This window comes from Balaenoptera ricei, chromosome 5 (genome assembly GCF_028023285.1).
Source record: "Balaenoptera ricei isolate mBalRic1 chromosome 5, mBalRic1.hap2, whole genome shotgun sequence".
NCBI lineage: Eukaryota > Metazoa > Chordata > Mammalia > Artiodactyla > Balaenopteridae > Balaenoptera > Balaenoptera ricei.
Genome location: NC_082643.1, coordinates 14350091 through 14362917, shown reverse-complemented (window position 1 = coordinate 14362917; position 12827 = coordinate 14350091). Strand labels below are relative to the sequence as shown.

Genomic DNA, 12827 nt, shown 5'->3' with positions numbered 1-12827 from the left:
AGATTATAAAATCTTGACTGTATTAATTTGAATGCCATAGTAGATAGGGAAAGACCTTTAGCATCTCAGATAAGTCAAACTACCTCTGATGAAAGCTCTCGAAAAAGATAAAGTATACACTGAGTACAAGATTGAAGGGTAGTTTCTAATACACTACTCTAAGATAAAATGAGAAAGAAGAAACATTTCAGGTTTAGGCCAAAAGAAAAGATAAAGATAAAAAGAAAAAATGTAAAGGAAAGAAAGTCATGCTATTAATAATGGACAATGTCAAAGTGTTAAACCTGAAAGGTACTTTTTAATAACAGAATTTATATCTACAATAAAAATATAACTGACATATGTACCGCTGCATTCTAATAATGAAATGCATAAACACTGCAGGATACATAAAGCACAAAGTCAATAGAGACAAATATGAGGCTTTAACTCTCTTGTCTAAACTCTTAATAGAGAAGAGAGCACAAAAATAATTGATACAGAAAGGCGTTTTTCAAACATTTTTGATTGGAACCCACTGTAAGAGACCCATTGTAGATTATGACCCTAAACACATCGATTGCTAGACAGACATATATAACTGAAACAAAGGTCTCAGAGGCTTTATTGTAAGTGATACTTTGATAATTTTCTATTTATTCTACTCCATTAAAAAAAGTTATATGCATTTAGTCAGGATACAAGAAACTGACTTTATGACATGTTTGTGATCCAGTTTGAAAAAAATGATATAAATAATAAAACATTATTATTTGACATATAATTAAATCTACAGTTAGATTATGTCTCTTTTCAAGTACACTTAGAACTTTTACAGAAATTGTGTAGCGGGCCAAAAAGAAAATCTCAGTAAATTCATCAAAGAAGAAATACTACAGACCACATTCTCCTGTCACAAAAAGTGAAATTGCAAGTAAATATCAGTAAGAACACTGAAGCAAAATTTCAGTCACTCGGAAATTAAAAAAACAAAAAACAAAAGAAAAACCAAAGAAACCACTTCTTTACACTTTCAGGTTAAACTTTCTTCAACATTTTATTGAAGAAAAAACAACAAAAACATACCAAAATCTACAATACAGGCATACCTTTTTTTACTGCACTTTGCAGATATTGTGCGTTTTACAAACTGAAGGTTGGTGGCAACCCTGTGTTGAGCAAGTTTACTGACACCATTTTGGTAGTAATTCTTGCAATGCTTCAGACTTTTTCATTATTGTGCTATTTGTTATGGTGATCTGTGGTCAATGATCTTTGATGTTACTACTGTAATTGTTTTGGGTGCCCAAACAGCGCCCATATAAGATGGCAAACTTAACTGATAAACGTTATGTGTGTTTTAACTGCTCCACCAACCTGCCACTTCTTTCATCACTCTCCCTCTCTTCCAGCTTCCCTAGTTCTTTTTTTTTTTTAAATTTATTTATTTGGCTGTGCTGGGTCTTGGTTGTGGCACGCAGGATCTTCCCTGTGGCATGCGGGATCTTTAGTTGCAGCATGAGGAGTCTTTACTTGCGGCATGCGGGATCTAGCTCCCTGACCAGGGATCAAACCCGGGTCCCCTGCATTGGGAGAGTGGGGTCTTAACCACTGGACCACCAGGGAAGCCCCCAGCATCCCTACTCCTTAAGACACAACAGTAAATTAGGCCAATTAATAACCCTCCAATGGCCTCTAAGTATCCAAGTGAAAGGAAAAGTTGCACATCCCTCTCTTTCAAAAGCTAGAAATGATTAAGGTTAGTAAGAAGGCATGTCGAAAGCCAAGACAGGCCAAAAGCTAGGCCTCTTGCACCAGTTAGCCAAGTTGTGAATGCAAAGGAAAAGTTGTGGAAGGAAATTAAAAGTTCTACTCCAGTGAACACACAAATAAGAAGCCAAACAGCCTTTTGCTTATATGGAGAAAGTTTTAGTGGCCTGGATAAAAGATTAAACCAGCCACAGCATTCCCTTAAGCCAAAGCCTAATCCAGAGCAAGGCCCCAACTCTTCCATTCTATGAAGGCTGATGAGAGAGGTGAGGAAGCTGCAGAAAACAAGTTTGAAGCTAGCAGAGGTTGGTTCATGAGGTTGAAGAAGCTGTCTCCGTAACATAAAAGTGCATGATGAAGCAGCAAGTGTTGACGTAGAGGCTGCAGCAAGATATCCAGAAGATCTAAGATAATTAACGAAGGCGGCTACACTAAAGAAGAGGTTTTCAATGTAAACCAGACAGCCTTCCAACGGAAGAAGATGCCATCTAGGACTTCCATAGCTAGAGAGGAGAAGTCAATGCCTGGCTTAAAGGACAAGTTGACTCTCCTGTTAAGGGCTAATGCAGCCGGTGACTTTAAGTTGAAGCCAATGCTAATTTACCATTCTGAAAATCCTAGGGCCCTTAAGAATTACGCTAAATCTACTCTGCCTGTGCTCTATAAATGGAACAAAGTCTGGATGACAGCACATCTGTTTTTAACACCAAATACTGAATATATTAAACCCACTGCTGAGACCTGCTGCTCAGAGAAAGATTCCTTTCAAAATATGACTGCTCACTGACAATGCAGACGGTCACGTAAGAGCTCTGATAGAGACGCACAATGAGATTAATGTTTTCATGCCTGCTAACACAACATCCACTCCGCAGCCCATGGATCAAGGACTTCTGACTTAAAAGTTCTATTATTTAAGAAATATTTTCCATAAGGCTACAGCTGCCATCAATAGCAATTTCTCTGATGGATCTGGGCAAAGGCAACTGAAAACCTTTTGGAAACGAGTCACCATTCTAGATGCCATTAAGAACAGTTGTGATTCATGAGAAGAGGTCAAAATATCAACATAACAGGAGGGTGGAAGAAGTTGATTCCAACCCTCATGGATGACTTCAGGACTTCAGTGGAAGAATGAACTGCAGATGTGGTAGAAACAACAGAGAACTAGAATTAGAAGGGGTGCCTTGGGACTTCCCTGGCAGTCCAGTGGTTAAGACTGAGCTTCTACTGCAGGGGGTTCGGGTTTGACCCCTGGTCAGGGAAATAATATCCCGATACTGCATGCGGAGCAGCCCCCCAAAAAAAAGAAAGAAAGAAAGAAAAAGAAATTCAGGAGAAGTGGCCCCTGAAGATGTGACTGAACTGCTGCAATCTCATGATAGAACTTTAATGGAGAAGTTGCTTCTTATGGATGAACAAAGGAAGGAGTTTCCTGAGATGAAATCTCCTCCTGGTGAAGTGCTGTGAAGACTGGTGACATAACAACAAAGGATTGAGAATACTACATAAACTTAGCTGATAAAGCAGTGACAGGGTTTGGAAGGACTGACTCCAATTTTGAAAGAAGTTCTGCTGGAGGTAAAATGTTATCAAACAGCACTGCACGCTATAGAGAAATCATTTGTGAAAGAAAGAATCAACAGATGCGGCAAATGTAAATGTAGTCCTATTTTAAGAAGCTGCCATGGCCACCCCAGGTCTCAGCAACCACCACCCTGAGCAGTCAGCAGCCCTTAACATTGAGGCAAGATCCTCCCCCAGCAAAGACATTACAACTCACCAAAGGCTCAGATGATGGTTAAAAATTTTTAGCAATGAAGTGCTTCTTAATTAAGGTACATACATTGTTTTTTTTTAAGACAATGCTACTGCACACTTAAAAGACTATAGTATAGTATAAATATAACTTTTATATGCACTGGGAAACCAAAAAATTCATGTGACTTGCTTTACTGCGATACTCACTTTCTTGCGGTGGTCTGGAACCAAACCCGCAGTATCTCTGAGGTATGCCTATAATGATGACATTTCAAATATAAGAAAAAGGATTCGTCAATAAATGGTTCTGGGATAAGTGACTAGTAAATGATAAATAATGAACAAAGAAGAAAATGGTATCACCTTTTCTTTAGCCCTTATAACAAACTCCAGATGAAAGATAAGGTTTAAAAAAATTTAAAAAAACAAGTCATATCCATTAGTTGGGCTACAAAAAAACACCCCAAAAAACAAAACAAAAAAAACAGAAAATAACAAGTGTTGGCAAGGATGTGGAGAGAAACTGGACCCCTTGTGCACTGTTAGTGGGAATGTAAAATGGTGCAGCTACTGTGGAAAATATATGGTGGTTTCCTGTATGATCTAGCAATTCCATTTCTGGGTGTATACCCAAAAGAACTGAAAGCAGGGTCTGGAAGAGATATTTGTATACTCATTTTCACAGCAGCATTATTCACAATAGCCCCAAAGTGAAAGCAACCCAAGTGTCATCCACAAATGAATAATAAAGAAAATGTAGGTATACATACAATGAAATATTCTTCAGCCTTCAAAAGTGAGGAAATTCTGATACACGTTACAATGTGGATGAATCTTGAAGACATTAGGGAAAGTGAAATAAGGCAGTAACAAAAGACAAATCCTGTATGATTCCACTTTTATAATGTACCTAAAGTAGTCAAGTACATAGAGACAGAAGATATAAGGGTGATTGCTGGGGGTAAGAAGGAATTGTTTAAGGGGTCAAGAGTTTCAGTTTTGCAAGATGAAAAGAGTTCCAAAGATTGGGTGTACAACAATGTGAACGTACTTAACCCTCTTTGACCTGTACACTTAAAACTGGTTATTGCATATTTTATGTATTTACATTTTACTACAATTAAGAAGAAAATTAACACAGATGTGATAGGAGAAAATATGGATGAATATATTTATAATGTGGTGGTAGGGAATGGCTTTCTTTTACCAGGTCTGATCAGGACCTAAAACCCATAAGCCTTGAAAAAGATGAACAAACTGACCATATAAAAATGTAAAACTTCTCTGTCATAAAAAACAAATAGAATTAAAAGAATAAAATAGGGCTTCCCTGGTGGCGCAGTGGTTGAGAATCTGCCTGCCAATGCAGGGGACATGGGTTCGAGCACTGGTCTGGGAAGATCCCACATGTCGCGGAGCGACTGGGCCCGTGAGCCACAATTACTGAGCCTGCGCGTCTGCAGCCTGTGCTCCGCAACAGGAGAGCCTGCGATAGTGAGAGGCCCGTGCACCGCGATGAAGAGTGGCCCCCGCTTGCCACAACTAGAGAAAGTCCTCGCACAGAAACGAAGACCCAACACAGCCATAAATAAATAAATAAATAAAAATTTAAAAAAAAGAATAAAATAAAAAAACTTATAAATCATTTATTAGAAAATGAGAAAAAGGAACACAGAAAAAGTTCAAATTGCTAATAACATTTATGAAAACATACTTAACCTTAAAAATAAAGAATAAAAATAATGCAATTTAATTGCTTATTATCCCTTTAAAGATTAAAAATGTTTGCAATATTTTAGCCTGATATGAAAAAGCAGACATCTGAAAACCAAGCTGTAGTGTGGTGCAAATTGGTAAAATTTCTGAGTAGGGTGATTTGGCAATTACTAAAATATTACTCATATTCCCTCTAATTTGACAATTCCATTTCCCAGAATTCTTCCACAGATTGTACAGAGGCAAAGATATCTATTCAAAAGGATGGTTACTACAGCATTCTTTTAACAAAAAAAAGAAGAAGAAATAAACCAAAACAACCAATGTCTATAAACAGGAAACTACATGAATTATAATACATCTGTGTATAATAAGATACACTGTGGTCACTAAAAAAAACTGAAGTACAGCATATTTTATATGAACTGACATGGAGAGTATAAAAAATCTACTTTTTAGTTAATAGTGAGCTGCATTACAATATGTATGTACATAATACTATTTTATCTAAAAAAAAAAAGCTAGAATATATACAGGCAGGAAAAAAATGCAAAAGAATAAATACCAACACTAAATAAGGATTACAGAAGAGTCCCTCTTCATTACACACTGTTGTAATCATTTAATTTTTTTATATAACATTTTATTTTGAAGAAAATAGCCAAGCATGGAAAGTAAAAAGGTACAGAAGGAAAACACAAACAAAAAATGTACATTTAAAATGTACTTAAGACATTTAGACTCTCTGTACTTTCTATTAGAACAATTGAGCACTAACCCTTTTACCAATTACTGCTTTTCAACTAACACTAATAGACATAAAGAAACCAAAATTCTATCCAAAGATATAATGATGATTCACATCTTGGCCACACACACTTAAAGAGGACTGAGGAATAGCTGATGGTTACAGGTCATAAGGCTAAAATGGTATATTCAGCTTCATCATTCAAAGGATCTTATCCGTTTTACTGCTTGCAAGGACTTCAGAGAACATCTAGACAAAGGAAGTGAAGTCCAAAAACGATAACGTCTTAATCAAGATCATACCATCCGTAAGCGGCAGAGCACTGCTCTCTGGAAATCTTTTTTGATAACAGGTGTAATTAAAATTTTTTTCTCTCACTTATTAACAATGGTTACTTTCTACATGACAACCACATCTAAAGAACAACCGCTTTAGAAGACTGAATATATTTTATCAAGAAAAGAAATTCTTCAAGCATATACTGAAACTTTCCTCCAACCCAACCTCATAATAACCTATGAACCCATCTATTTTTCTTTCACTCCCCCTCCCCTGGATAAAATGTGTCTTTATTCCAAGTTAAATAGTCCAGCTATGTGCGCACTCCCATCCCCTTGATGCCTTTCTTCAGATACCTCCCCTCCCTCATCCTTTTCCTCTCCCCTAGCTTCTTCCCCTTGGATGCTCAATTTTCAACATTCCTCAAACATCTTTTCTTGACATTGCTTCCCCGTCAAGCTGCTTCTCTCTTTCCCGTCTTGGAAGAGTAGTCTTCACTTCCTCAGCTTTCTACTGAAGCCGCTAAAGGTCAACAGGAACTTTAATTTCCAAGGAAAGTGGTCTCTGATCAGATCCAACTTGACCTCTCTGCAACATCTGATACTGTTCACTATACACCACCCTGGAAACTCTCCTATCTTTAACTTCCAGGGCATTACCATTTTCTATGACTGTTCTAGTCATCCTTTATATCTTTCATTGGTTTCCCTTCCTCTGTCCATCATTAAATATTGATGCTTCTTACTATACATCTTGCTTAGGACATTTTTTGGTAACTACCACAAGGATGACTCCAAAGTTGATTTCTCAGATTCCGACCACTCTCCGAGCTCCAAACTCCAATGTTCAACCCTCTACTAGACCTTGCTACTGAAATACAAGAGGTAACTCAAATTCAACATGCTTTGGTATCTTCCTCCTAATCCTACTGCCTAATTCAGTTGATAGTGCCAATCATTCAGCTGTCCAAGCAAGGAACATCTGAGTTACCTTTAAATCCTCCACATTTAACTGATCATCAAATACCATCAAATAAATATCATATAAAACTTCCCTAAATTGCCTCCTTTGTCATCCCTACTGTCATTTCCCTACATTTAGGCTTCAATTATGGCAACATCTTCATTAATGTTTTTCCCATACTGAAATGCTCTATACTGTGTACCAAATAAAGTCCATCCTCCTTGGCACAGCATACATAGGCCCGTCCCAACCCAGCAGTTTTTGTTTCTAAATCTTTTCAGCTTCATCTATACTGCCCTACACCTCCTCTTCCCTAGATAACCTCACCTATTCCATTTACATACCACACTCCAAGGCAACATATATTTCCAACCCTAGTTCACTGAATAAGCAATGAGTCATTGCTTAGGGTCCACTCAAAGTCATCTCTCTATGACTTTTCCTGATCCTCTGCAGAAAGTAGGGATAATTTAATCATTGTGAATTAGACTGTGGTTCTACACTGCTTAATATCTTCCCTTATTAAGAATTACCACATTGTGCTATTTTAACTATATATATTTACATGTCCTTTCTTCTTGGTGTTCCTTGAGGATCATGCTTAGCTCAACTTTTTATTCTTTACGCATAAAACATAGTAGGTTCTCTCCTCTCACACTCATTTGTCATTGCTTTATTCTCTCCAAACCTGCTATGCTCCCAGAAAAGTCAAATGAAAAAAGAGAAATAAAGTGTAAGTAATAACCATTGATAATTCTGGGCATTGTGAGAGTAAAATAAACCTAGGCAGGGGGAGGTGACCACAGGTTAAGTGTATGCCCTCATATCCAAAGGTTGGATTAAGGGAGCCTGGCCTATATCAAAAGTAGTTTCAAGTATCCATGGCTAAAGAATGACTGATGGCTACGGCACTGTTTCAAGATCATAAAGAGGAGGAGGAATATTTTTAAAATGTGTACAAAGGACTAACACCACCTAATCATCACCCAAAACTCCTTCTTTCAACACATATTTACTGAGGGCCTACTATACACCAGTCACTGTTCTGGCAATGGGGATGGATAGATGAACAAGGTCTTTGCTCTTACAGATCTTATATTCAATAAGGGAGAAACATATATATAATGCAATGGATATAGAAAAATACAGTACAGTAAAAGAGGGGAGGAGGGTGGTTGTTACTTCACAGAGAGTGGTCAAGAAAAGAGCTTCTAAAAAAGGGTAACACTTCACTAGGCCCTAATGGAACAAAGCAGTCACAAGCAGATATCAAGAGAAAGTGTCTTGGAGGCAGATGGAAGAGCAAATGGGAAGAAGGAACGACTGAATGGGTTTGGCATATTCAAGGAACAGTGTATCTGCGGCACAGTAACTGATGGAGAGGGGTAGGAAATTGAATCTTAACTCATGTTAGGTAAAATAATAGGATTAACTGAGTAAGTTACTAGTTGATGACAAAGAAAGTAAGGTCAATATTCATATCCCACTGATAATTCCCCAATGTCCATATCCAGTCTGATCTTAAATCCAACTTTAGTGTCTTGACCTCCGCACAGGCCCAATGCGCAATTCAGCATGTCCCTCCCCTATGCTAAGTTAAGCTGCGTTTGGTCTACTGCTAAATTGAGGGCAGGACCTTTGACTCTCATTTGAATTTTTAAAGGCATGCCCAACGTCTTACAGTGGGTATTTCATACCTATTCTAATGTACAGAACTACCTTTTTTCCCTCAATTACTTAAACTAAAATTCTTAACGTGCATTTTTATCTCACTCCTACACAACGACCTAATTGTAAAATCTTGCCCTTTCTTACTGTGATCTCTCATACCTCGTTCTTCTCTATCTGTACTGCCATCGTTAAGTTTGGACTATGAGAGCTTCCTAAATGATTTCTCTCTCTTTAAACTCTACCCTTTAACAATACACAGTACTCATGACTGCTAGACTGATTGTTTTTACAAAACAAGATTCTTTCATCATTTTGCCCTTCTATTCTTGCATGGATCTACAATGTAAAGTCTCAACTTTGCCTTAGTTTTCAAGATTCTCAAAAATCCACAGGATCAATTACAAAAATCTTTTCCAAAAGCAACGCTCTCTATTCCTAGTAGGATGAACCCTCACCATTCCTGAAAAAAACCTGACTTCCATATTTCCCAAGTGTCATCAAGACTGACCATATGATTTCTAAAGACAATCTCAATTTTAAGAGTAATTTACGTATGAAAAGTCCCAATAAAGAAAGATGGAGTGAAGTCTCCTTAGGAAAAAAAGAGGAAAGCAGAAAAACACCTTCTGATTAGAAAAAGCAATTAAAATTTTCACATTACTAATACTGATAAATAACTAAAACATTTCATTGAATTCCAGTTTACAAAGTGCTTTTATTTTAGAGGTGAAAAAATTGTGGATCTCAGATAATCTAAGTGACTTGTCCAATGTCCCATTTAACTAAAATGAAGAAGCAGAGGCTTCCAAGGACTCAAAATCCCATGCCTACACCCTGGCCTTTCCTGCCCTCTGTAACTACATAAGAAACAGATTAAAATATTTACTGTTAAAATATTAAAGTACCTGGATGTTTAGACATTAACCACAGCACGTTATGCAAACCAAGTATCTGTTCAAAGAATGCACACAGGGATGTCACTCCAGTGCTTAAACCCTCCAGTGGTTTGAAATCAGGTGAGCTCAAAACTCTTCAGATAAACAAAGCCTTTCAAAATCCGACTTCTAATTACCACTTAACCCAACCTACCAAATTGTTCCACCATGTTCCAATTACACCAAAGTATTTTAAAATATTATTCTAATGATAACTTGTAGGGACTCTGCCCTCACTGCTACATTTAAGTAGAAGAGTAGCAAACAAAATGGGGATATCAAAGGTGAAGACATATATTACCAATTTTGAAATTTAAAAGCTGCTTGTGAAATACTGAGTTTTGCACTAAAAACAGGTATTACTGAATAAATATTAAAATATAACTTGGAATTAGACTGCTTGGATTTGAGCTCTGGTTCCACGAACTTGTTAACAATTTAACCTCCCTGGGGCTCATTTCTGCAAAATGTGGATAATAATATCTTATAAGCTTGTTGTACAAATTAGATGAGAGGATGTGAAGCACTCACCGCTATGCCTAAAACACAGTAAAAGATCAAGTATATTCTAATCGTTAACTGTTCGAAGAACATAGATTAAGATGGGAATGCTAATTTTTGGCTCCTTCTCAAACCCTACTGTCCGTAACAATTAGCTGAAGAGGTTAAAAATGGTTCCTTCACCATGAAGAATACCAATTATTCATTTGCACTTTGGAGAGCTCCAGGAAGTCTGGTGGTTGGCAAAACCTGAATGTGATCTGCTTTTCATCTGCTCATAGAGGCTGTGTTCAGGCACCTTGAATAAAGTCTAACTCACAGCAGGTGATCAATATTTTTTGAAGAAATACTGGAATGAATGTAAACGTCTGGCAATAACATCCTCAAAGTCTATCATAGGACTGACTCACCTAGTTCTTCCTCCCTTAGCTACCACTCTGACCTAAATTCTGATTTTAGCTTCCATCACTGGGCCATAATCTAAGAACTCCCATAAAAGCGGAACAACTATGGAAGGATGATCAGTTGGAGGTACATGGTGCCTTTGGCAGTCCCAAAGCTGTATGTAAAAGGGCATGGCGAAGGACGATGCATCAGTATGTATGACATCAAGCACAAAAATTAGAAGCTCTTCTGCCTTTCTTCTTAAAAAACAAAAAAGAAAACCCCAAAAAACAAACGAAAAAACCCTCTCTATCTCTTGATGCTGTATCCATTTGCAACACTGTAACTCACCTGTTTTTTCAGTTATATCTGAATCAGGGGTGCCTGCCCTGCTAACTTCCCCTTCAGCATTCTCCTCTTCAGCACTAAGAGAAATTGGTGAAGAAGGGCCAGGCTGGGAGGGCTGAGGGGTTGCTTCGGGCGCTTCCTCAATCTTATTCCTTTTCTCAAAGCGAAAACGGTCCAGGTTGAAAAGATTCATATTGGTAGAAACCACCACCTCGTGGGGATGGGAGCTTTAAATGAACTATCTGCAGGGAGAAAATAAAGAGAGAAAAACAGGCCATGAAATCACTATAAAATACAAAGCCACAGCAGTTCACTCCGAAGGCAATTAAGAGCCCGCAAACATGCCAGTGGCTCAGGATGACTATTATGGCTGCGCCTCATTGTTAGGCCACAACAATCAGGTGGGCAGTGGTATCCTTTTAAAATTTTCCATTGCTCTTTTCACTCCCCTTCGTTTCCCACCCCCCCCCCACCCCGCCCCTCCTTCCTCGAACCACACGCTGACCCTCGTGCAACCTCCTCTTACCCCAGCACGCGCAGGCACGTTCCCCACGCTAACCCGCTGCGGGCGGCGCGCCCGCCCACAGTGAGAGGCTCCCTGCACTACGATGCTCCCTGCCTCGAAAAAGGACGTGCCAGGGCCCGTGCCTCGACACTGCGGGGACACAAAGGGGCCAAAGGAGGGGAGCGGCGGAGGCCGTGCTGGCGGGCACCCGCCCGGAAGTTGACGCGGCGCGATCCCAGCTGAGAGGAAGCTGATAGGATCAAGAAAACACAGGGAAGGTTCAGAAGTGGGGAGTGTGCTGCGGCACCTCTTCTAACGCTCGCTCGCTCGCTATCACTCTTCCCTTAGTACTCACGGTCTTGCAGCCTCGGTGCACTGTAACAAAGGTTGAAAAGCGAAGGTAATTCCTGGCGTGGAGCGACGGTAGCCGGGCCGGGACCTTCTATAAACGGAACGGAGAAGCCTAATGAGCGCGTAGTGATGACGCAACACGCAGCCTAAGCTTTTCTCTTCCCCAGCGACGTGTGAGTGGAAAATGTCTAGGCGCGCGCTGTTGTCATGGTAACCAATACCCGCCTCTTTGCCTTGGGAGCTTGCTTGCGGCCTGTTTCTTCAGGTTAGCCAGAAAGTTGTTAAATAGAACAATAATAAATAGCACAATGACAATATATAGCCTAATAAGAATATTTAATATAATATATGATATGTTATAATCTATAATATTTACATAATATGTCGACAGTATAACACCATTGTTCTAAAGCCTTTACGTATAATCTCAAGAAGGCTGTTTTTATAAAATAAGGAAACTGAGGCCTGCAGATGTTAAGTAGTTAATTAGTAAAGAGGAAAACCCAGGTATGTTGAGCTTCAAAGCGTATGAACTGCCTCCGCACTGTTGGCTGGATTGTTCCTAGAGTGGAATATGACAATTAATTCCCATATCTTAATGGAATTATTACGTTAAGAATATTTCCTCTCTTTGTTCTAAGGTTAGATTAAACAGGCAATTTTTTGAGTCGTAATTTGATCCACTGGTTGGCATTTACCTTGAAGAAGAATTACTGCAAGTCATTATTCTGCCAAATGCATTGGTCACTGTAAACTCAAATTAGCACTTTGTTTATAAATCAGTGTTTTGAATTGCAGAACACGAACCCACAATTTTATCACATGTGGGCACGCTTATAAAATTAAATGTATAGGCCCGTAAAATTCAGGATCAACGACTGAACAATTGGGATTTCCATTGTACCTATCTTTAATA

General features: G+C 38.7%; 1 protein-coding gene and 1 long non-coding RNA gene across 6 annotated transcripts in view; one reads left to right on the top strand and one right to left on the bottom strand.

The window, feature by feature from the left end:
- The window catches only part of SMARCAD1 (SWI/SNF-related, matrix-associated actin-dependent regulator of chromatin, subfamily a, containing DEAD/H box 1), a 69034-nt gene extending 57011 nt beyond the window's left edge, over nt 1–12023 (bottom strand). For 2 of the 5 annotated variants that reach the window (XM_059922421.1, XM_059922423.1), the window contains exons 1-3: nt 11916–12023; nt 11059–11297; nt 3718–3765 (exon numbers count right to left, since the gene is read on the bottom strand). In XM_059922421.1, the coding sequence (XP_059778404.1) occupies nt 3718–3765; nt 11059–11248 (238 nt within the window). In that variant the 5' untranslated portion in view covers nt 11249–11297; nt 11916–12023. Of the gene's footprint in view, nt 1–3717; nt 3766–11058; nt 11298–11581; nt 11811–11915 lie in introns of all 5 variants that reach the window. The other 3 variants (XM_059922424.1, XM_059922425.1, XM_059922422.1) reach the window with 2 other exon arrangements.
- Nucleotides 11697–12827, top strand: part of LOC132365754 (uncharacterized) — a 210370-nt gene continuing 209239 nt past the window's right edge. Inside the window, exon 1 of the long non-coding RNA XR_009503218.1 lies at nt 11697–12176. This is a non-coding gene — a long non-coding RNA (uncharacterized LOC132365754). The remainder of the gene's footprint in view (nt 12177–12827) is intronic.